Below are 25,478 nucleotides of genomic sequence, written 5' to 3' on the forward strand. Positions count from 1 at the left end.
AACATCATTAGAACTTTCAAGAGTCATGATTAAACTATGCATTGGTTATTGCTTAGAGGAAAAACACAGTCATAGCAAACATAAAAGAAGTCCTAAATAAATAAATAAAGCAGATAAAATGGAAAATAGATGAAATGTGTCTGCTGTGGAGTTGAAGGATGAAGAAACTTTGCATCCTTGACAAATAAATTCTGTTGCATGCATGGCAAAAAGTCCATCTTTTAGAGACTATCAAAACCATACAGACAGTACCTTTTTTGTATTAGGCCATATTATCCAAATAACATTCTTTCACACTGTTCTTTTTCTTCCATCTATTCAAAGGACAAATTTTTATAAACCTATTGTTAAGTATTAGGCTTAATTAAGTATTTTGCTTAATGCAAAATTGCTTCATGGGCATTCAAAGTATTCCTCTTGGAATCAAAGAACAACAACAAAGATGACCGTTTCCGACACAAACCAGGATATTTACTATTAGCTGTTTTGGTAACTGCTGTTCTAATAACAGGGCTAAGCCTTTCCTATCCAAGGCTACATTCAGCAGGGAACATGAACTAAAAATAAAACTCTTATTAAATCAATGAGATTAAAATGCTCAAGAGTCTGCTACTGATGCTGAACGTATGACAGAAATTGGGGTGTGCCCTTAACAGCACTCATTTTAAAATGTTTGTGTTTATCTTTTAACTGTTCCTTGTCAGTGAATTAATACTTTGGCAATCTTCAAAATAATTCAAGGGAGTATATATACAGGTAGTAGCAGAAGGAACTTCAGAATCTACAATACAGTAACCCATCAATTTATACAAAGCACTAGTACACACTAACCAGTCATTTCTACAGCTAAAAAAGGATTCTTCACTGCTACCACCAGCCAGAAGTGTGCCGAAGAAATTAGATCTGATGCACTCATTCCAGCAGGTCTGTCTTCTGGGCTACACAAAAAATAAATTATGAATTAAAGACACCCAAAATAAAATAATTAACACTAAATATATGAAGATGCACTGAATTTCAATTAGCAAGACTTTAGCTCATAAAAAGCAAATACATAATAGCTCCATAGGTATATGCAGAGATTTGCAGCTACAGCAAAGAAATTTTCTCTATTCAGTCTCTAAATTTTCAAAAATGCTCTTTGCAGACAAACTTCGTATTTTATATAAAGCAAAATCTTCTTTGCTCCACAGAGACATTATGAATAAATAAGCCTGATCTTTACTATTGCACAATTCTGCTACCTAATGCACCACAGTAAGTACAGCTTGAGCACCTTCACACCCCTGCACAGCAGTTCACCAATGGTTTTATTTCAAGTAACAAGAAAACTTAATGAAGGCAGCCCGGATTCTCCTTTGGCCTCAGGTAGGATTATGGAATTGAAGATTGTCTGCTGTGTCTAGTTACTGGGCCCCCACACAAAGGCACAACACTCAGAACCCACTCTGTATTTCAGAAGGTACCACCACCGATTTGTGTCGCTAACAAGGCCCAGCCGTGCGCTGCCCACTGCCCTTTGCAGCGTGCAGGGGAGAAACCAAAACAAACCCCAACAAAAAAACATCAGCAGTCCTCCAGATACTCTTCCCACACTAACATATGATCCTACACTGATCCATTTTTGTCACAGCACCTAAAGGGCTCGTACCACCTCAAATCGCACTAAAACTTTTCCTGTTCTTCTTTCCTGTTCCCTATGATTGGTATTTTAAAACGGGAATTTAGAATACTCCCATATTTTTGATTCAGAAAAATGAAAATTAAACTTTGTAGTGGGTTGTACAAGAATACATGTCTCAATATGAAGACGTTATCCATATGCTCCATCAAACTCTGGCACAGAGAGCTGCTTTTGTTGGGAACATGCCCTACTTTATCAGTGTACAAATTTTAAGTTTTGCCTAAAAAATGGTTGGGTTTAAGTTTTATTTTAAGAATAATATAAATTTTGAACATTAACCTTTCTCCCTCCAATTAAAAAGGCTATCCAGACATTCCACAAATGTCCTTATGAAGTAGTTGCTAGTACATCATGGCTTTCTTTTAAATTTTGAACATTTCTTGGATAACTGAGGCCCGTGCCTCCTCCTGAAGATTTTTAATAGTTCTACTTTTGTTTATGCACTTTTTTTTTGCTACAAGTACTATTTGAGACATTAATGCTATTGAACACTTCACCATAAATCAGTGAAACTAAAAATCAAAGCATTTCCCAACCATGAAGTCACATTAGTGGCTGATCTACCATTAAGTCCTATCTTTCTGGTTCAAAACCCCTTCAATGCAGTGAAAGTTTACAGGGCAACAGAACCCAAATTTCCAAATACCAGACGCAGAAGGGGCAAACTGGAGTTAACAACATCCCTGACAACTATGGTGTAATGGGCACCAAACAGAAGTTACAGCTCAGGCCATCAGCTGCTGATAACAGACAGGATGTGTTCCACACTACCTGAAACAAAGCACGCTACAAAAACAAAACAGGGACTTGAACATAGCTTTTCCTCCAAATATTCAAACTTCAGGTAAGACAGAATGATGGCAAATGATGACATTTACACTTCAGAATTAAATTCACGGCCTAAACATTTTCCACTCACATTCATTTACAGGTACCACTATGAGTAAGCAAGCACTGATCAAAAACTTCTGTCTCAGAGACACAAACTATTTTCGAAAGGAGGGATGGCAGAAATCAAACAAGAGAGCCATTACAGCTCCTTATAAATCTGTCATCTGGTGATCCAGTGTTTATAGGCTATGATTTATGAACAAGAAACCAGGACACAGAAAACTTCTCAACAGAAACCTCACATTCAAAAAACCCAACCTGATGCAAACCATAATGTCTATGGCGGATTCACATGAATTACTTGATTATGTCTATATATTTTATTGAAAATAATGAAAACCTTCATATAATGGTGCTTGGCTGACAACTTGTATATGAAACAGTCTTCCTTTGGGGAAGATGGATGAAAACATGGTTCAGGATCTTATAATGTAACATCCTAATTTAAAAGGAATTATTTTACCACCACAAAACTAGGTTTAATCTGAGAAAGTAGCTCACATAACCTAGCACTATATTCTAATTAGTGCACAACAAAAAGAGACAAAATAAAAAAGTTCGAATCATACCAAAATTAACAAATAGAAGTTAACCTTGATAATAAGCAGGCAGGTAGTCTTAAAAATGCTCTAAAGAAAGCAAGCATTTACAAATGTTTACATTACCAGAACCAACCTTGTTTATCTTCACAGAGAAAGCTTTCTTGTTTTGTTTGTCATACCAAATATTACCTGTGGAACAAGGAGCAAAATTTTGATCTTAACTTTAGCATATTAGTTCTTGATTGTTCATCAAAATCATTAACACAATGGGAGGCTAACAAAATGTGTATCTTGAGTGCATTTACAATGTTTACATACAAAATGAGTGAAATGAAAATGCACACACCTTCACAATAGCTTTCCAGATACCAAGAAGTTTTTACCTCTTCAGGTATTTGCTTCATTTCCTAAGTTATGAATAGACTTATCAAACAACTTCTATTGAATAAGCCCCTTAGAACAGCAACCCCAGAACACAACTTAGTGCTGCTTGTATTTGAACTCTCCCCAAAAAACCTTCTGTGAATAAAAGCTAGTCATTAGCTGTTCTCCAGCTGCCTGATGCAGAAAATTACTTGAGGCTGAAACCACAACCATTTGACTTGTGACTGAAATTGAAGAGGCAGTTTTCTAGTAATATAAAAACAGGAGTTTCATATACTGCAATTCTGTTCTAGAAGTTCCACACTTCTACTTGGAGTCTGCTTACAAATGTAAGCAGTTTTAAAAAGTAATTTGGCTCATCAAGAAAAGATACTCTAGAGCTCCTTAATAAAACACAGCATTCTGGCAAATACCAACTTACTGTATTTTTTCTTCACAATTCTGCTTAATTTTACTGTTATTGCCCCTCTGTCTGGACATACAGCTCTTCTGCAAGATCAAAAAAAAGACATTAAAAAAGCAGCTTCTAGGCACATCCAAACAAAATCCTCTCCTATTTGAAGGCATTTTTACTTTATGCACAGAAACAAAGTTCTAACTGCATCATGAATATTGTCTTCCAGATATTAAAAGCCACAGTGCTTCAAACAGCTTAGATAGAAAAAAAAGGAAACTAAATTACACAAAAATAAATATCCTGTATTAAATCAGAATGCTCAGTTTTGTTTGATTTCTTGGCAACATGTGAAAGATGTTATAACCTACTTCCTTTTAAGATTATCAGTCAGTGTTGATTAAGAATGGTGAATCTTATTTTCTTACAAGTTAAAAAAGGTAATTTACCTCGTTATCTTTGCTGTAATGAAGTCTGATTCACATTAAACCTCAAGAATGTATTTTTCATACATTCCATTAAACACTGACTTTAGATAAGCACTATTTAGCAAAATTCATCTGTGTAATCCTGAGCTTCCCCTTATACAATGCAGCAAATGTTACAAGACAAAGTTTCCCAAAACAGAAACGTTATTTCCATATAACAACAGAAATGTTCCCTCTCAAGCTTGCTAGAATAAAATCAGTTGTTGATTACAACTATGTTTTATAGAAGAGAAGCATCACCAGTGCTGATGATAACATGCAAGAAAAGTAGATGTTTGTTTACATAAACAAGGAAAAAGATATATGTTGTTAAAGTTTGATGTAGCCATACTTCAAATTAATACAAAATTTGTCAGAATTGCTTGAAAAATTCAACTTTCACAGAGCTCAATGCAAGAAATACATTATCCTTTACTTCTTCCTTGCTATTTTAACTATTCAAGTGGGAATTATAGCAATGATAAAAGTAAAATTAAACTATCATTCATGAAAATGAACTTATTTTAAAATAAAAATAATTTTATAAAATTTTCAGGCTGTACATGTTAAACCAGTTGATTTTATATGTTTCAAATATTCCAATTCAAGTGCTTGAAATTACACAGATGACCAACCTCACAAAACTTCTCATCTTCACATGGCTGTAAGTTTCCTTATCGTAAGCACAGTTTTCTTCTTCCTCCTTCCTTCTTAGCTGTTTTGTAACCTGAACCTGTGTTGTAAAATAGAGTCAATCCAATCTAGAATGTCATGACACTTGGGTTTTAAATTCATACAAAGCCTCTTCAGGTCGATGAAAGAACATAAGCTCAAACAGAAGGACTAGAAAACATTTCAATCTTACTTCTTTGACTTCACAGTTTGGAGACTTTTTTCATTTGTTTTTCATAAAATTGAAAAACCTACACCTTGATATGTTATTGACAATGCCTGAGATGCATACTGAGTTCACAGGACCAAAAAAGCCCCGAACATTCAGACTGCCATAGCAAATGTCTCAGAGCTAGGCACTAGTTTCCATTAAGAATCTATAAGATATGTTTTTTAAAACTAAGTTGGTTGTTCAGAATACACAAGGTTCACATTGGGAAAATGTTAAACTACCACTCAACTTAATATGCTTCCTCATAATTAAAACCCAATTTTCTTCTAGAGTCAAATAACTTACGTATTTTATACAACATTGAGTTTTTTCCACATCTCAAAAACACTGAGAGCAATACAACTTTTATTTCACACTGTGAAGTTAATCCAATGGCTATATTGCAATTGTTTGCACTCGAAACTTTGTCTTGCCTTATTCTCAAAATTTGGCTTTTTATGCAACTTCTTAACGTATTAGCATTCTGATTCTGAATATCACAAAGAGAAAGCTGCTGGTCTCCTGAGAGCAGCACTGATGATGCTGACCACTGTGTCTGCAGATCTTGGTACACGTTCCATCTATTCCTACAGCTCCCATGGCTCTTTTTCAGAGAAGGACATTGTTCTCTGCCCACCTGTTTACACTGCAGTTCTGTGAACAGAAAATCTTTCAAACTGTATTTTGATACAGCCTTTACACTTTTCCAAATGTAAACTTCAGTTTAACCTATTTCAACTGCTTCCTTGATTCTTCAGAAATAAAGATGACAAAATACACAAACAGTTTCCTATGAGAAGGAAGCATCTCTAGTTGCCAGCACATCTCCCTTTACAGGTGACTGCCGGGGCCTTGAGAAGTACAAGGAGTGAGTAGTGGAAGCCTGTCTTCTAAATGTTTCTAAAAGTGCAAGACCAGCAGCCTATGAACTACTTACAAGCATAATTTCATCACAAAATTTTTAAGTTGTACATGGAATTATCAGCATCCTTCTGTATACACTTTTAAGATCAATTAACAGAAGAGATCTTTTCCTACTTGATAAACTACTTTCAGTATCTACTAATATCAGTATTTTAAGAATTCAGAAATTAAAAAAATTCAGATTGGAGTTGAACAGTGTTCAACATTGATTCCTCTTGTCTTCATGTGTTTCTGTGTGGGAATTGGAGGCTATGAATACAGAAGATTCACCTCAGCTAAAAAAAAGGGCAATATTGCATGATTGGTACAGCAGTTGTTCACAAAACCTAGTTTAAAGCTGAGACCAATTACTATACTTCTATTCTTGGCTATATCATGAATGCTCAAAGATACTAGAAAGTAGCAACAGCAGCTTTATGATTATTATTACTATGGTAAATACTTGTTCTGAAAAAATAATTAAGAATAATTCCTAGCTTCAAGTATGTAATAGAAACATTGAAGCAGTAACTACTTCATTAGGAAAGGTTATTTAATACAATGCATTTCATTTTGTATGAATAAAAGGCTGTACCATAACTTGGACATTCCTACAACAGATGTTATTTAAGAAAATAAGTCTGGAACATACCTTTATCTGCTTATCCAATGCATCCAACCTGCACACTGCTTGAAATGGTCTGCGATCAATAGGACACGAAGCCTTTGTCTGAAAAATTATTTTACTTATTACAAACTTGGTAATGAGCAAAGAGAAGCCATAATTTTCTACACTTTTATTCGCTATTATAGTAGCTTACAGAAACACACAAAATCCCAACTTGTTCACAGTAAGAATGCATTTGGACATGTTATCCATACACTCAGTATTTTGTTTCCTATAAGCAGATTGTTCTTTCAGAAAAAATCTAAAGCAAACAAGAATGTAACCCAGAAATTGTTTTTTAAAAAGGAAAAGCATTTAATGCATTTTACATCAAGTTACTTTCACTTTCCATTTTTTTCACTCTTTTTCGGTAACTGATTTTATACCCATGTGTCCTGATTTTGGCTGGAAGAAAGCTAATTTTTCTTAGTAGCTGGTATGCTGCTTTGGATTCGATGTAAGACTAATGTTGGTAACACACTGAAAAGTGTAACAACATGCAAAGTCCTCAACTTTTTATATTGTTCTAATATTTTATTTCCAACAGGAATTTTGTTGCATTGTGAATCCCCCAAAACATAAAACTGGTAAGGCCATAAGCAAACAGTGCTTATAACACACCTCTTTTGTTGCAGTCAGCAGACAACAGGTTCCCACATATAACACATCTAAAGTTTTACAAATCAATTTTCAAGAAAAGGGAACTGAAGACTATTTTACCCTACTGTTTGATAGAAATAACGATTTATTGTTTTCCCCTGATCACCTTAATGCTCTCTTATTGAGGCTGCATTACAGATAAACACACAGATAGAACACACACAGAACAATAACACACTTATATTAACCAAGGAATTGAGATATTTCAACTGAAGCTCCACCCAAGTGGATGATGTAGTGAATCAGCTTTAACAAAAACCCACATTGGATATTCTGCTGTGAGAGAGCCCTTTATTCCTTTAAATTCCAGACTTGTTTGCTGTGGGGGCGTGGTTCTTTCTTTGGTTTGGTGGTTTTGTCATCATTACACCCACCTTAATTCCACTGGCCTTCAGAGGCTCAGTCCAACACTTGTAAAACAAAATAAAAAACCAAAATGCACACCCAGTCTCCAGCCCTAATGCATTCACTCAACAAGATCCAGTATATAAACTGCATGCCCTGAAGAGGCATGTAATTTCTGCAATTTAGAGAGCTACAGGGTATCTATGCAAGCAACATGCAGTACTAGAATTGCATAAGCTGCTGTGAAAAATCTGCATATGAACTTTGCCCCAAAATTCAGTGGTGAACCTCATTCCTGTCTTTTCTTCAGGGCTTTAATTTTCCAATTAGTTCTGTCCTTTTCTCAATTTCAAAGAGTTCTCAACTTCTCTTTCACATACCAGATGCCAAACATGGAGCAATTCACGAAGTTTCTGAGCTTCTGATTTCAATTCACATATATAGAACCAAATTAGACTGATTTAAAAAAAATCCAAACCCACTAAACAACAACTACACAAACAAACAAACCACCCCCCAAAACAAAACAAAACAAAAAACCACCAAAAACAAAAACCACAAAACCCCAGGGGTAGTTTCAGGAACAAGCTGTTGAACAAGGATGTAAGTTAAAGCCATTACCTACCCTTTGATGCTCTGGTATTTTGTCCTACCTAAAAACTTCCTCTTTTGAGGGATACCATTGCTCTCTGCAGCATCATGGCCCCAGATAAAAAAAGCATATTGGGTAATTAAGCCAGCTCCCTAAGGACTCACATCATGAAGACAGTTTTTGTCCTCTCAAGGCACAGCTAACTCACAGTAACATAGTAGTGCAATGCTTCATCAGGATATCTGATAGCATGCAATGCACTGCAGTTTCTGAAGCCACTGCAAACATCAAGGCGCACACTTTCATTCTTAGATATACCAGATTGTAGAAGATGGGTAGAAGGAAGTTATCTTTCTTAGCCATTTTTATTCTCATTTCTGGATCTACCTTAGCTGAAATATTTATCCAATACAACCTCTTCCTACATTAAATTTACACATGAATGTCAAGTTATCTTCCCAAGTTTAAGTCACTATAAGATAGTATTCTATAATACTTTATTGCAATGAATAAAGGCAAGTTATACTAGCAGCAATCCAAATAACAACTGGTTTTGCTCCACTAGAAAGATAGTTAATGTTCAGTTCTTCTGAACAAGTGTTTAACAACTTAATACAGTTTTACACAGCAGTAGAAAGGGAGGAAAACATTCTGGAAGAGTCAAAAACTAACACTAAGTTCAGATATGCTCAGAAACAGCAGATGCTCTTTCCACTCCTACACAGTTGTTTTTTGTAACCTTAGCATTTTCTGTAAGCTGACAACATTATCACAAGAGAAATTCTAGTAAACTCAGGACGTTTGGTTGTACACCCCCAGTCCCCAGCTGGAGTACAGTTGTTGGGTACCCCAAGGAAAACCAGAAGTTCCTTCTGTCTAAACATGCATGAAGTCTCACCTGTCTGCTAATGAATAAAAGCAAACCCTTAAAATGTTGGAAAAAATGGAAGAAAAACCACAAGATTCTTACCCTGTCCCTTTTCCCAACAGCAAGACAGGATTTATACTGCTACAGAAAGGAATAAAGGTAAAAAATGTCAACATTCATTACAAGAAGCAATTATGAGAGTGTTGGCCTTTAACTCAACTCTCGTGGTTTTTGAGAACATGGTTCAGGTAACAAAAGTTGAGTCTTCTTTCATCAAAGGCAGTTTAGCAATTCCACTCTTGTGAGGTTTCTGTTCAGGGAGCACTGTAAGTAATAGTGAACGTACACTGTACTCTTGGATGAAAAACATTTCAAACAAGAAAGAAGATGCTGAGATGGAATAAGTCTGAGGAGCAGCTACCACTTCTACTGTGCACAAGGGAGAAGGTATGTGAAAAGTATCAGAACCTTGGAAGAACCACAGATTTTTACAATACCTTTCTTTACATAGCTTTAAAAATCAGAACATGCAGTATCTAATGTAACCATTAATATCATTAGAACCTCAGCACTGGTATTAGTGACCTGCTTTGCTTCCCAACAGTTCCTTCCTTGGAAAAGCACACACTATTAGCTCAGCATGCTTCAAAATGTCTTTGATTGTTTTATTATCCACACGAACTATTCAGAGTTTACCTGTTAAACCCGAGAACTCCACAGTGATTCATCCTTTCACTCATCCTGTGATAGCTGAAGAATTCACTTCATAAAATATGTGAGCATTCACAAAAATCTGCAAGCTCTGAAAAGTTGTCCACAAGCTATATATATATATATATAATTTGAAATATCTAGAAAAATATCTAAATAATAGATATATTATTTATCTATTTATCTAAATAGATATTTATCTAAATATCTATTTATTATGAAATATCTAGAAAAATCTTACTTTGGCTCCAATGGCGTAACTTAATTTCTATATTCTTGTAACTGCTAGAGCGACACAGAACTATGATCTCTAAACCCAAGGAGCAATTGTCCCCTATTTTAACTGTATCACTTCAAACAGCATTTGAACAAAGTGAGGTAAGCATAAGGCTGAAGCAGTTACTATATTCCAGCTAGGAATTTTCAGAAAGCTATACAAACAGGTGCAAGCTAACCCCAAAATGTATTTGGCTGATAAAATAACTTTGACAGATATCCCCAACTCATCAAGCTCCATGTTATGAGGTTTCATAACAAGTAGTAACAAGATGAAAGTACAGAATTCAAGTTGCTGCAGTAAATTCCTCCCCCAAGTTTGTGGTTTTTTTCAAGTGGCTCATAATAAAGTTTGTTTTCCAAATTTTGTATTGAAAAGCTGATACAAAAAGAAACATAATCCTGCACTCTTAGATAATCTGTTAAACATAAATAATACCAGATTCTCCTAACAAAATTCAGGTGAAACCAAGAATTAGACTGTTAAAGCAATATCTGTGTATTTCACTTCACCTTGTAATAACAGTAAAGTAAAAAACCCACAATTCCACCTCCAGTTTCAGTGAACAGGGAGACCATTACACCACAAGTATTGAGAAACACCCTCTCGACATTTTAATCAAAGTAGGAAGACATCAGAAAATGCATTGTTTTCTAGAAACACGTAAAAACTTACTTCTTTTTCAGTCTGCTTTAAAAAAGCAAGTACATTTAAAGGTTTTATAGTTATACTTTAAGAAAGCACCATTTCTGACAAGTCTTTTTTGGAGAGAAAAATCACTGTTAGCAACAATACAGAATGCAAAAAACAGATGACAGTTTTAACACCTAATCAGCAGACTAAGTTACAAATCTAAACAGCTCTCTTCTCTCTACCTACATGACACAACTGGCTAGTTCTTAAATTCCAATTCAAAATTGCCATAAAGTGTTGACAAACTAAGTTTAATTGTATTGGCACTATTGGAAGAACTGGAGAAAGCGAAAACCACTCAGAATTTTGCACTGCACTTCAACTGCATTAACATTCATAAGTTGCTACACAAATGTTCTTGCAAAATCACAAAGTGGTTGATATTAGAAGAGGTCTCTGGAAGTTATCTTGCCCAACCCCCTGCTTAAGCAGGAAAATAGCCAGGAACAACTGTGTACTACAAAGCAAACATAAATTCGCAAAATCTAAAATCTACACTCACTGAAACAATTTGTACAGTTTGTCTGAACATGAGTTCTCAGATGAACTGTCAACGTATAGATCACTTTGGGTATACTTGAACAATTAGCTTTTTTCCACTGTTATTTTTGGGAGTTTAGATTGTGTTTCTTTGAATACAATCTATGTTTTGATCATTAGTGTCATCTTAATCGTGCCCACAGTGCTCTGTACTGCAGATCACTGTGGAGATTTTTGCCACATAAGCTGATTCCTTCCTGTATCCTTTAGAAAAAATGGAATCCAGATCAGAAAGAATACACATTAAGAATATCAATTTTCATACAGGTAACTCTCCTTAACCTCAGAAGAATATACATGTGCAGTAGTATACTCCACATACTCAATGATCCAAACCATTTCAGTATGAGCACAAATGCAACAACTATTCTAAGAACTGAAGATCAAAATCTATGAATAAAATACCTAGGAAGATCCACTAGAAACATAATGCAAGACAGCTCTTTGTGCCAACTCCTTAGTTTTATTTAGTCAGCCACAAATCCTGTACAGGGCCTACCTGAATATGCCCCAATGCTTTGGAGAATTTAAGACTGTACATGCTTCATTTTCACATTCTTAGGATGGGGAAAAAATAATGAGGAAAACCAGGACCAGATCATAAGATAAATAAGCTTGGTAGGCGAGGGTCACTGAAATCAATGTCTGTTACGCAAACATTGTAATAATGCAGACGACACACTGAATATTTTCTTCAACGCTCTTCTCTCGTGACGTCTCATAAGAAGAATTAATAGAAGAACAGAGATAGAAATCTCTGGTACATTTATTAGCACTCTGAAGAACAGAAAGGAAGTTAAAAAGCCTACAGTAAAGTAAATATTTATTGTTTATAAGACAGTTTTCTTTGAATAGAATAGAAAAACAAAGGTAGAGCTTTCTCTCTAAGCATACAAACAAAATACTGCAGCTGCTAAAGCAGTTGTCTCAGCTGAGGCAGCGTTAACAACTTTGTGTGTGTCTGCCACAGATGGCTAGTTAACTTTTCTTTGCATCAATTTCACCTAAATCCTTTCAGAACCAATTATTATAAACTAAAACATGCGCTTACCAATGAAAATACAAAACACAAGTTTATCAGAAAAAAACCTAAAATATTAGTTTTGACCCAACTAGTTTTAATATACTAATAGTATGACAGAAACGTATTAATGCTTCCTTTGGTGTAACATGACATTACTGATGGTGTTTAAAGACTCTAGATAGGGATTTTTGTTGTTGGCTACACCCTCCCCCCCTTTATGCATCGGGAATAATGTTACCACATACATATTCTTTATACTGAAAGCAACCCTTCACTTACACTGTCCTTCTACATTCCCACTGAAGGGTGTGTCCAGTAACCTCAGCTCCTGATTTAACACCTTTAACTTTTTATGACCTTCCGGCACAAACTCACTGAAATACAAAGCCTCAAGCTTGAAAGTCTTCATTAGTAAATTACACCATGTTGGTCTACAGAAGTGGTTGACAGCTGACACAGGATGACAAACATTTCTGTCAATCTTCATGTGCCTACTGAAGACAGCGCCCAGCAGTCTGCCAGCCCAGTGCTGCCCAGCAGGGACTGGGAGAGCGCTAGTTAGCATGGCCAAAGGCACACAGGTTGACAGTCTAATAGTATAGAAGAGCATAGGCAACTGCATTTTGTGCATAGCAATGCTCTCAAATGCCACAATTAACACAGCCAAAGAGCAGAACAATTCAAGGGACACAATAAAAAGCTACTCTCAAGATTAACTACTTTGTGGGGATTCTTGGTCTGCCCCTCACTTTTCTTTTAGGCGTTAGACACATTTCTTCAAAGGGAAAGATGATACAGCACTGACACAACTGCAATATTATGTAATTCCAAAACTAAATGTTCAGATTAAGCTAACAGGATCTTGCCTGTTCTGTGGCAAGTTTTCTACCCCACTTTAGCCTTTGGAATAAAGGCGATTTTTATATATTGCTTTTTTATTGCTTTTAAGTGCTTTTTAAAAATCTATATCCTCTCACTTCTTAAAAAATAAGATGCTCAAAGTGTTATGGCTACTGCTTTCAGACAGAAGATGTGCTGGTACAAGACACTTGACTGCAGTTGCAATGTTGACAATCTCCTGTAGATTGAAGAGGGAGCAGAACAGTAAAATTTATCTTCTGCCCAAATGACCCTGGTTTTGATTATTCTACACAGTTATATACAAAAGGCATAAACTCTCAGGAAAACAATGATTATGTACAATTTGAAACAACAGTTTCAAGAAGTCGCTTCTCCTGTTATATTTTGAAGTCCAGATGCAACACAGAAAAATAAAAAAAATATCCAACTTGAACACAGACTGCTGGCAAAGCCTCTAAGTGTAGGAACACAACCGAAGATACACAAAAGAACATGTCAAATTATGTGAATATTAGTCTTTTTTTTTAAGATTTCATTCAATAATTTTATTCTCTATTTTTTCTCCAGCATTTAAAGAAGAAAATACCATTTCTCAAAACAATTTGTTTACACTCCAAAAAATAAATATTTAATCTTTACCCAGAATCAGGCAGGGTGTTTTTTAAACAGCAGGTAATTTTTGTATCTTTTTTACATCTTCATTACTGAGAATTACCTAAATTATGGTTATGATCAACCAAGAATGAGAGAAAGCTATCCCTTATGCAACAATTCTTAAAAAAGAACACATTCAGTAATTAAATATTAGTAACAGGCAAAAAGCACACAGCATCAGCATGTTTTAAATGGCGACACGCTTCTAATATTTTCCTATCATTCAAATCTATAGAACCTCATCTGCTTCTCAGAGCTGAAGCCTCTGAACTGTCACCCAGTTTTCAACACTTCTTTTGTCACTTTACTTTTAATCAAAACTACTAGATTAGACAGTGGAGTTCCATGAACTCAACAGGGCTGACTGTCAAGTAACCTCAGAAAAGGAAGCCTGGCTGGCTTTACCTATCTGATGTCGCTAATGAAAAGCAGCAGCAGTCTTATGTAGCTTTAGAAACTCCCCCACATCTTTTTTATGGCATCACATCTACTTTACCAGTCAACTCTTAAGAGAAGTTGCTTTTATTCTATTTGAATAGCACTTCAGACCACAAAAAATAAAATTGACGTGACAAGAAAAATGTCATATCATTCATGTGTCCCTTTAGAACAAGAAAATTTCTCTTCCTCATTGGGCTTAAAAGCATCTGTTAGACAATGTGAATAAACTCGAATCCAGCAGCAAGCCAATATACTGTACTGCTTCCCTGTGCATGTCACTGTTTAATGCTTTTCACCTGTCATTATAGCAACCAGCTAAGTCACTCTGGGTAAAATTGCAGGTAAGAATTTCCTCTTCCCTTACAAATAAAATTGCTCCAATGAATCGAATGCAAAACAGAAAATCTGGCAACAGGAAACTTTGTTTATTGTCTGATTTGTAATTCTAATGCAATTTTAATGTAATAGCCTTTTTTTTAATACTCTGAAGTTTATATAAATTCTTCAGAAAATTGAGTTACTACCAGCTTTCAGTAATAAATAGCACAAAAATTAAGGTTAAAAATATAGCAAGAATAAGCATATTGCATATATATATACACACACACACACAGAGTCAAGTGATACCAACATTCTAAAGGCATACTGCAACCAAAATCATCATTTACTTCAAAACAATGATATTGCAAAGAAACCAAACGGTGGTCTCACTGAAGTGGCAAATTAATTCAAGTCCATAGAAGCAGGGCAAAAGGTATCAAACCGTGCTCATCCCAGTACAAAGCAATATTAATTTGGTGTTCTATACTGATAACTGAAAAAGTTACAGGAAAGGTAAAGACACCAGACTGAATGCAATGCTTGCATGGCATAGGTGAGGGAAAAGGGGCTAAATAGAACAAATTTGTCAAGTATTTGTTCAACAAGTCATTTTTCTTTAGGGTTCCACAACTACCTACAAACAAAAAACAGCCATCATTAAAAAGTTTGGGGTTTTTTTCAGAACAGCATTAAAGCTTTTAGCAGAATTTTCTTTACTGTTATAAAACTAAAGTTGTACCACTCATTTTGTAGACTGACATGAATACATATTGGTCCCAGCCCTGAGTTGACACTATAACAAACAGCCTACAGGTTGTCGCAAAGTAAGATTAAGCTAATAACTATGCAATATTATAGCATAACAGTACATAATAATGTCTGATCTTCCAAACAGCCAACACCAATCTGTTTACCCATCCCTTATCTCTAGCAACCATTAAGTTACTAGAGTGAGATTGTCTAGGGAAAGAAAACACAAAATACTTTATCACATTAAGAAGAAAGTTCTCCAAAATCTGACAAATTGGTCATTGAACACTTCTGTGCAAAGCCAAAATCTGTAACTTGCTTAAAAAAAAATCTGTAGTTATTAGATGCAACAGTTTTCACTGAAAGATAAAACCACACCTTGATGCTCAGTCTTACCTCAGCCCATTTAAGAATACAAGTCAGGCAGAAGGTATGACTGCAGTTCTCAGGAAACCCAATCTCTTGCTCTAGAAGGCAGTTCAGACAGATGGGGCACGTGTTGCCATCGTACAGTAAAGTAGAACAGGAATAGTCTTCCTCGTTTTCTTCACCTGGTATTATTAACACAGATGCTTAGAAGTTTTGACAGTTTTTGAAACAAAATCCTTCTAGATTTAAATAATAAAGAAGTAAGAATTCTTTCAAGTGCTCCTCTGGCCAGCTTCGTAGCTGCATTAGACCCAAAAACCTGAATTCAACTTCCTTTTAACTACAGAAAACCATGTTTCAGGTGAAAAAAAGCTAAGCAACTTAATTCACAGACTATTGTACCAGTCTTTGCCATTAAAACAAAGGGAAGCTAATTACAGGGATAGTTCAATAAAGCAGGCATCACAGTGTTTTCTATTGGTTATGAAGTCATTTAGACATAATTCTCCTAAGTTCTTTCTCCTTGTGTGTTTGTACTCTTTCCATGACATAAATTACACCAGCATATTCTATATTCATTATCCTACATACACATCATCTACCTTACTTTAGTTCTTCTGTCTTAGAATTATCTTAATCTGAATATCTTCAAATATTTATCTAATCATGTACATGAAATAAAAAAATGCCCCCAATTTTGTTACAGTTAAAGTGTTTTCAGAACACAAAAATGTATTAACTTTTCTTCAAGAAATTTTACTCTGAATTAATCATTTTCTCTCTCTCTCTCTTTTTTTTTCCCCCCCTACTAGAAATTAACAAGTATTAACAGGAGAAGAGACAAGAAATTATTTGGGGACATCAGAGGCCAAAGCCAAATATTTTGAGATAGTGGTTATGTTTACACAACTTCCTTCAAAACAAGCAGCATACTAATTGAGAGGCAAATGAAAAAAATCAGACCTTCACAGCTTGAACCTGAATAATATGCTTCAATATTTTCACACATACAAACTTTACCTTCCATGCTTTCATGTGTCTGATCCTCAGTATCTTGAATACACTGCTTTCTGTTCTTCATCTTACAAAATGTAGTCTGGAAAACACAGAAGCAGTTCATTTAGATTGCAACTTGAAAACAATAAAATTAACAAGTATTCTCCATTGTAGAGTAGAAATACACGATATTAGAAGTTAAGAGATCATTTACAATGTTTGCAATTTATAAGTATCATTATTGCCATCTAGCAACTGATGTTTCTAACTTCCAAATTCACTTTTGTTCAGCAGATGCAAAGTTTTTGCAGTGTTTTAAGACTACCAATGGTGCTTTTATTTTTAAAAATTAAACATATTGCTAAGTTTCCATGCAAACCACCCCAAGCAACACTGCAGTAACTAACACCTGCAAATTGCCCTATGCAAATAGTTGAAGCAATAAATTCAAACACTCAAGCATCAGAAGTGCAGAAGTGTTGGTTGTTTTACAAACCTAGAGTCACCATAGTAGTGGCAAGTGAGAAAAATGAAAACACTTTATATTTGTATGACAAAAGCAATAAGGAAATAATGCAAAGTATTTGCACTCAGTAAAACATGTAGAGAAATTTATATCAAACAAGAGACAGGTCACAAGCACAGGTGCAGTGGCATATCATGAATGGGGATGCATTTTTTAACTGCTCTGTGAAGGAGATAGTGCAGATAAAGTACATCCCAGTGATCCACATCACAAAGGTTGAAAGAATTTGACCCTGCATAAGAAATAGCAAGTATATGTTCTTTGGTGGCTTATTCAATACATGCAGAGTGAAACACACTTGAAAAAAAGCATAGCTATACCAAAGACTGACTCATCTGCATTTCAAACTTCTGTTGTCACAGCAGAGATAGTACATACACCTAAAGCTCCAACCCAAGCCCCAGAGGGACTAACAGGTTTCTTCAGAACTATATGAAGCTTTAAAAATTATTAGTGTTTAAAAGGACAAGCTAAAACTTCAGAAGACATTGAAGAAATCAGAGATTACCAAGATCTTAAGCATTCAAACCTGAAGCAAACCAGCTGAGGTTTACTCTCACACTTCAACACCTTTGCTAGACAAAGCACCAGGGCAGAGCTGCAACTGCCACAACTGCACTCTTCAACTTAAGTTTCTTCCTATTTCACTCAGAAACTACAATATTTTCCCTTTAACACCAAGACATCCAGAAAAGGGAGACACAGAATTTGCTTCCCCAAACTTTTCTTCTAATCAAGTTTTTATTGCTTGATCTTGGCAGCAGGAAGTTTTTTATTGATCTTTTTTTATATACTACAAAAAGCAACTGCTGCACATTCCCATCACATACACTTCTTATTTTCTTAGGTGACCCAAGAAATGAGGACTCAGACCTGTGAGTCTCAAGACACAGACAGTTTGCTAAATAATTGGTCAAAACTGTAAAACTAGTTAGAAATCTGCCATTAGAATTCAAAATGGCTTCAATATTCCTATCAGAAATTACTTTTTGATTTCCTAAGGGAAACATGGGAATCAATCCAACTGAAGGTAGGGGAAAGTGAAAGGCAAAGGAAAGAAAAGCCTAGCTTGAAGGGATTTCCCCCCTACACTGCTATCACATTTTTATATCTAAAATTATTTCAAAAGATATCATTAATACATGGCATCGACTGTAGGCTGGTTACCAGCACTAACACTGACCGAGCTGCAGCCAATGCTGTAAGGTACAGGCAAGGTAATGCTGTAAAGTACAGGCTGTAAGGTACAGAACAACCACTGTCCAGACCTCCACTGTTTGCAAGCTAAGCACAAGGAAACCCAACCCAAGTCAAGCTGCTCCTTTAAAATCTAATGCCTCCAACAAGCAAAATCTGCACGAAATTAGAACAGGTAAGACAACCAAAACTATGTTTGATTTTAGGAGACTGTGGTCTGTTGCTTTCACTCTGATTTGCACAAGTGGCTTTGGCCCAGAATGTGTAAATCATGCAGTAGTGTGTGGTACAGATGCTTTTATACATGAAACATTAAGAACATCCCTTCTGCTCTGCATCTTAAAACCTCAGTAATGCTTTACAGAAGCAGAAAATTCCACAAGCTGTACTCAAACATCTTTCAACCCTACAAATCCCAGGACACCTTATAGCTAAGTCAGCTTCAAGACAAGATCAAGAATTCTGCATTCTGCATACATCCACAGAAAATTATTGAAACAGACACAATCTAGATACCAAATTGAGGAGTAGCTTTTGAGTTCACACTTTTTATAACAGAGGTCTAGAATTCACTAAAACAGATTGCAGAAACAGAACACAGAAGCTCTTCAAATTTGTTTTTCCCCAGAAAAAGTATCCTTTTATTCCACTGTACTCTTTCTAGATACAGACATCCCAGAAATTCTGACACACTTCCAATAATTACAAAAACAGAAATCCTAAAATTCTGACAGAATATCAGTAAATCCACAGCATGCAGCAACTGAAAACATTTATGTGGTGTTACCCCATTCTTCTCACAAGCCTATAATTTAAACAGATTGTGAGTGCTGCTAATGCATTTCACAGATCACTTTGCACAGCACAACTTCGTCAGTTTGACACTGCATTTCACACAACACAGCAAAGGAATTTAATACTACTGAAATTTTTATAAATAAAGTAAAAGATATAATCAAAATTTACACACTATTTAACAAATTAACTTGGAAAAGACTGTTTTCTCCACTACTTTAAAAGGGGCACCACTGCCATTAGAATAGCAGAAGAGCTAACAATGAACTGTTATTAAATTTATACAATTAAAAAACAGAGTTAGGAAAAGAGAACTTGGTGGTTTAGAAAGAGCAGACTGCATGGAAAACAGAATACTTATTTTTCCCAAAATGTGACAAGACAGCAACAAGCACTATACTATGTTTATGCTGACAAAACAAACAAACAACAAAAAAAAAACCAAAACCAACAAACAAACAACCACCAACCAAAAAAAAAAAACCACCTACCCCTCTCCAAACTCTACAGATAATCATTCCAAAGAATGCCTAAAGACAGCACAGCATTACAGCCAAGATGGTACTTTTCAGGTGCTGATACATTCTCAATGGAATTGCTTTCTAAGAGAAATATTTTGCTTTATTTAATATTTGACATAAAGACAAAGTTATTCTAGTATATTAAACTGAGAACAGTGATCAGAGACACTAGCACAGGTACACAACACTACCTCATTTCCCTGTTCTCTTAAAATAATTAAATGTTTAAGTTTCCAGGCTATTCATCCAAAGAAATTCCTGTTCTTGTTTTCATGGAATGCATCCAACAAAAGTGCTTAAAGAGAGCTGACTGTAGATTGTGGTAATACATTTGTCACTGTCCATCTGAGGAACACAGCTTCATGGAGAACTTAAACTCCATAACGAAAGTGCCATGCTCACATTAAACTATTTCCTGTATAACAAAAGTACAAGTGTGATTCACACAAACTACTTCATATAACTCACAACCTAAAAATGTATTTAAACACGAATTCATTGTGCATGTGGAAAGAAAAGACTTGGTCTGTTCAAAGTCATGCCTCTTAATTTCTTAATGAATCTATTATACTAAAATCTTAAATAGATGTAGAAAAAGCATTGGATTTAAAACATTACAGAAGCCTAGTTATAAATGACACATGAAAATAGCACATGCCACCTCTCTTCCTAACTACAGGACAAAGTCTTCACAAGCATTCTTTATACACCCTGTAAATAAAATGCAACAACTAAATACACTCTTCCTCCAATACACTAACAGTCTAAAGACTCATCTACACAGAAGTACCCCAGTTCAGCTGGAAAGGGGGATGGAAATCAGGAACACATGTAACAAGGTCTTCAGTGAGAAAGTAAAAAAAGGCTGTCCAAGATACCTTACTCATTTCTGCAACAGATTTAACTCAGGAAACATTTGTAATTGAACTTCCAACTTCTTAGATAAAGGTTGCATTAATACTCAGAGTAGCAACTTATTTTGACTGTTCTGTTTCTATTAAAAATATTTTATTTTAAAAAGGATTTGGGGGACTCTTAGTTGTGTTTTTTTAATAACTCAAGAAACAATCAGTTTCAATTATGAAACAACAGTAAGACATATTTAGTATACAGACTTTATTTGCTTAATAAACAACAAAAACACCCTTTACTTCCATCAAAATTTTGGGCAGTAATAGGTAGGACTGCTTCTCCCTATACATTTTCATGGTCATTAAGAAACCTGGGAAAGAGGTTTAAGCTGCTTCCTCAGCAAATATGTTTTTAAAGAAAACAGATGTCAACAACTAGTCACATTCACAAAAACAGGTTTCTGTTGTTCGTGGGTTTTTTTATTGTAGTTTTAGTAGTTAATGCAGAACATGTATCCTCTGAAGTTTCTCATACAGGCTCACCCTAATCTCTGGACCATTACTGGGAAAACATCCAGCTGCTGATGAAGATTTTTAAATATTTTGCCAGAACTTTTGTGCTATCTAAGAGATGGGCTGAGGAAATACTTATAATTTGCAACGGCAGTGGAACATTTGAAAAGCTTTTGACCTACTTGTATCACTATGTCTAACACAACACATACACCAAGAAAAATAATAGAAAAAAACCCCCACATTAGTGGATAATTTTCTAGGTACATCAAGAACCTTCACAGTTGTTTTACTTTTCATTTGGAAAAACTTCTGATTTGTCAGAAGAGCCTGGAAGGTAGACTTGCTTCAAGTGACAATTGAGTAATGTTGTTTGTCCTTCAATAAATGAAGGCTACATTGAGAATCTGGAAGCACTTATCCTGGATTTTCTCCTTTGTGCAGTAAAATCTCTTGGCCCAGCACATTAGTGAGAATAGAACCAACGGTGACACTCAAAAGCAGGCTTTTAAAGAGGATCTTTACTCTTTGTAAGCTCAAACTGCACCTTGTCTGCATTCCCAAATCAAATGCAATAGAACCAACAAAGATGAGGAGAAAGAAAAAGACTAGTGCTATGCCTTGGGGAATAAAGAGAGAAATCTTTTTCTATAGGTGGTTTAAGCCTATTCATGTAGATCCAATGTCTTGGAAAGAATCACTGCTATTCAGGCAAGAAGATACTGCTGGTTTAAAGACTCCTTCCAGACCCTCTAAGGATGTAATTACCAAAAAGAGCTGAGCTAATCTAACAGCTTGCTGTCTCCCAAACAAGCAGTTATGTTTCTCACCACTAGTGATGGTGAGCAGACTCACTAAGAGCCACAGGTGTCCAAAGAAAAGTGCAAGTGACAGAATGAGGGAGGATAGACATAAAAAGGCATTGCCCCTTTTGGCAGTGGTAAAGTGCAAAAAAAGCTCAGACTTTGTTGTCAAACTGCACCCCCTTCAAGGACACAGCAGTACCTAGCTAGAGCAGCTGCCAGGTCCATAAAAATGCAAGATAAAGTCACACAAGAAAACAACCGAAGCCAAATGGCTAGAAGTACCATATTAAACAGTACACTGCTGTCTGCTGCTCTTCCCCTTCCCTACACAAACCCTCCTCCCACCCAAAAAAAACCCCAAACAAAACAAAGTACAAACAAACAACCCACAAAAAAAGCCACGCCACCCAAAGCAACACAGTGGATGTTATCCTCAGATTTTCCACAATCTAGCAACAAGATACTGACAGGTACACTTCAATTACAGATGATGTGGCTACAGCTATGTCCCTGCTAGAATCAATGCTTTCATTTTTGTGGCCCACTCAAGACTAACAATGCAAACACCAGCTGCAAATACTCACTCATGTCCAGTCAGCACTGGACAGGAGAACACCATAACTGCCTCATAAGCAGGGAAGGCAAGCATAGCTCTATCAAAATGTGCTTGAGAACTGCTGCAGTGACTCAGATGCAGCGACTATCATTTGTCAGACCATCCCGAAAGTCAAGAGTTCTATGGAAGACTTAGAACCCCACAGTGGACACACATGCAGGGTAATCTCCTTCCTGTATATAATGCTAATAAACGGTCTCAAAATCTGCGGTACAAATATTTGTTAAACCAGTGGAATGGGCAGCGTTCCTCAACAAAGTTTAACAAAAGAGTACCTACAAGACTAAAGCAAAAAATAAGAGCAGTAAGAAAGATGTCATTTAATAAGACCTCACATTACTTGAGAATATTTTATAAACTGTGGGGGACACCATGTCTTTTACCGAATGTTGGGTGGGTATTGAAGTGCTGCTACAAATCAATTTTCTGCAAGCAAAACACTTCTGTTCACTGGCCAGTGTAAAAAGTAGCCTAGGAATGTCAGCAGTACCACTTCTTGTACCTGTGCCTTGACAACTTAGCTGATTCCCAAGTTGCTTTAGCATTCTGTGATTACTAAATGAAAAATACTTTACTCATCACAGCTATTCGGTGTTTAAGGGTGAATAACCAAGTTCTAGCTCTACATAGAAAAGTCACTATGCAAAAACCTTCACTACAACACAGAACTGGACAGATTACCGACTGAAGAAAAGGGCAACATACTTACATTCCAAAACTTGTACTTTACTGTTAATACCTCTAGCAATAGCATGGAGCCCATATAATGCTCTTTAGTACAAACCTACCAAAGCCATAAGAAACCTAAACAGCAACAGATTACTACCCAACAGATATCAACAAAGTTGCTATCACCAACTGGAACCTATTAAGGAACTTCCTATCACTCTCTGTACTGGAAAACTCAAACATGGAAGAAATATCCCTTCAACCTCAGAATTCCAGTCATGCAGCTGACCTCCCAATCTACCAACTTTCATGTTCCTTCCCTTCCCCAAGTAACTAGTTCTCATTAGTTTTTAGCTAGTAATACAGAAAAATAAGAACGCAGGTTGCGGAAGAGTAACAAGTAACAAAATGATAGTCAAAAATCTTGGTAATAAAGCTATCAGTCTTCAGCAAAACTCTAAAACCCATACCTCCCATCTGAAGAAACCATTGAAAAGAACAAGCCATTTAATAATTTTTAAGCAGTAACTAACTTAAAACAACATCAGCCACCAAAATTTGTGAAATACTGTTGTTATCACCCCTCCTTCCCCGCAAAGATGACACACATGGGATGGCTGATTTGCCCAGACTCATAAGCATCCACATAACTACTGGGACAATCCATATAAAAACCGATGCTTCCAGCGAGCCACAAAAGGTATGATGTTTGACCATAACAGCTAAAGCTTCAAATAGATATTAATTCTCTTTGTCAAAAACACACAGAAGAAGTTTTCCCTGTATTCATCAGTTCTCACCATGCTATCACACAAGATGGAGCCCCATTTTCTGAGGAAGCTCAGGAAGAGGTAGAGAAAAACTGATCACAAACATGCACAGCAGTTAGCAGTTCTGAGTATGGTACTGAACTAGTTACTTTACTGGCACCGATGGGTAATTAATTACAGGAGGCAAATTTGATTTCTCATCTTTCTGAATGTCTGCTATAAAACACTTTTTTTCCATTAGGATGGAGAGCAGAAGTTTAGGAGCTCTCCTGAACTCGCTTTAAAGGTGATAATAAACTGTGTATTTCAGCAGATTTCTCCACAAGTCAATGTACATCAATTATCCCTTAAGATTTTCAGTATCTGGCAGCAGCTGTGAGGTTAGCGCATAAGACAACATGACATTACATGTCAAAGTATAGCTAAGTGGCACCTCTATACTATCAGTATGTTTCAGAGTGACCACTGGCAACCAAAATGGCCCTGTGTATAGGTAACTTCAATTCATAGACCAAAAACTAGGTAAAGCTAAACTTGTTAGTCAGCAAGGAACAGAATAAAAACAAACAAACAAAAAAAGGCACTTAGGGGAGTTAGTTGTCACAGTGCAGCTTCCTTTGATTGAAAATATATGCTCCCAGCTGATCAATCTAACCTGTAATTTCAAGTTATGCTTGTGTCCCAACTGGCTCTTAGATGACACTTCTCAAGTCTGTGAGAAAACCCTTTCCTACTCCTACAAATTATGTTACTCAAGGCTCTGTCAGCTCTTGACAATGCAAAAGTAGCGAGGGCAAAGCCATGCAGCTTCCCTACATGCTAAACTAAGGCAATTTTTCAGGGTAGCTCTGCAGTAAGTTTGCACTGATAACACTGTTTTCCAAAGATGTTCTGAATTATATAAGACAATCCCAGACCTAATCTTTACAGAAGTGTACAGCTGGGCTCACAATAGCCATAAGGAGGAAACATTCATTGGAGCTGTAGTTCAGTCCCTTGGGTAAAAACAGCTTCATTTATACAGAAGACAGGATGAATAAAACCTTCTAAAGACTGATATAAGGTGATGAAATGTGCAGTTACAGAAATTAAAAGCCCGCCTTATTTTACTTTCCAAACCAGTATTTTCAGCAGAAGGCAATGTGCATTGTGCTGCTGTTTCTCCTGTGCATGCACGTGTATGATAAGGCTCTCAACAGAAGAAGCATTACACCACAACCACCCCCGTAGGAAGAACATGTGTTTGCCACTGGCTAACTCACATCCTTTCATATCCTGATAACAAAACACATAAATA

The 25,478-nt window shown here is 36.0% G+C and overlaps 1 protein-coding gene across 2 annotated transcripts in view; it reads right to left on the reverse strand.

Annotated features, from left to right (window-relative positions):
- SCAF11 (SR-related CTD associated factor 11) overlaps nucleotides 1-25,478 on the reverse strand; it is a 51,214-nt gene that overhangs the window by 17,115 nt on the left and 8,621 nt on the right. For both annotated transcript variants that reach the window (XM_040061552.2, XM_040061553.2), the window contains exons 2-8: nucleotides 16,942-17,017; nucleotides 15,949-16,103; nucleotides 6,801-6,878; nucleotides 4,998-5,095; nucleotides 3,923-3,990; nucleotides 3,251-3,306; nucleotides 832-938 (exon numbers count right to left, since the gene is read on the reverse strand). In XM_040061552.2, coding sequence (XP_039917486.1) covers nucleotides 832-938; nucleotides 3,251-3,306; nucleotides 3,923-3,990; nucleotides 4,998-5,095; nucleotides 6,801-6,878; nucleotides 15,949-16,103; nucleotides 16,942-17,002 — 623 coding nt within the window. In that variant the 5' untranslated portion in view covers nucleotides 17,003-17,017. The remainder of the gene's footprint in view (nucleotides 1-831; nucleotides 939-3,250; nucleotides 3,307-3,922; nucleotides 3,991-4,997; nucleotides 5,096-6,800; nucleotides 6,879-15,948; nucleotides 16,104-16,941; nucleotides 17,018-25,478) is intronic.

The sequence above is a fragment of the Hirundo rustica genome, chromosome 4 (assembly GCF_015227805.2).
Source record: "Hirundo rustica isolate bHirRus1 chromosome 4, bHirRus1.pri.v3, whole genome shotgun sequence".
Lineage (NCBI taxonomy): Eukaryota > Metazoa > Chordata > Aves > Passeriformes > Hirundinidae > Hirundo > Hirundo rustica.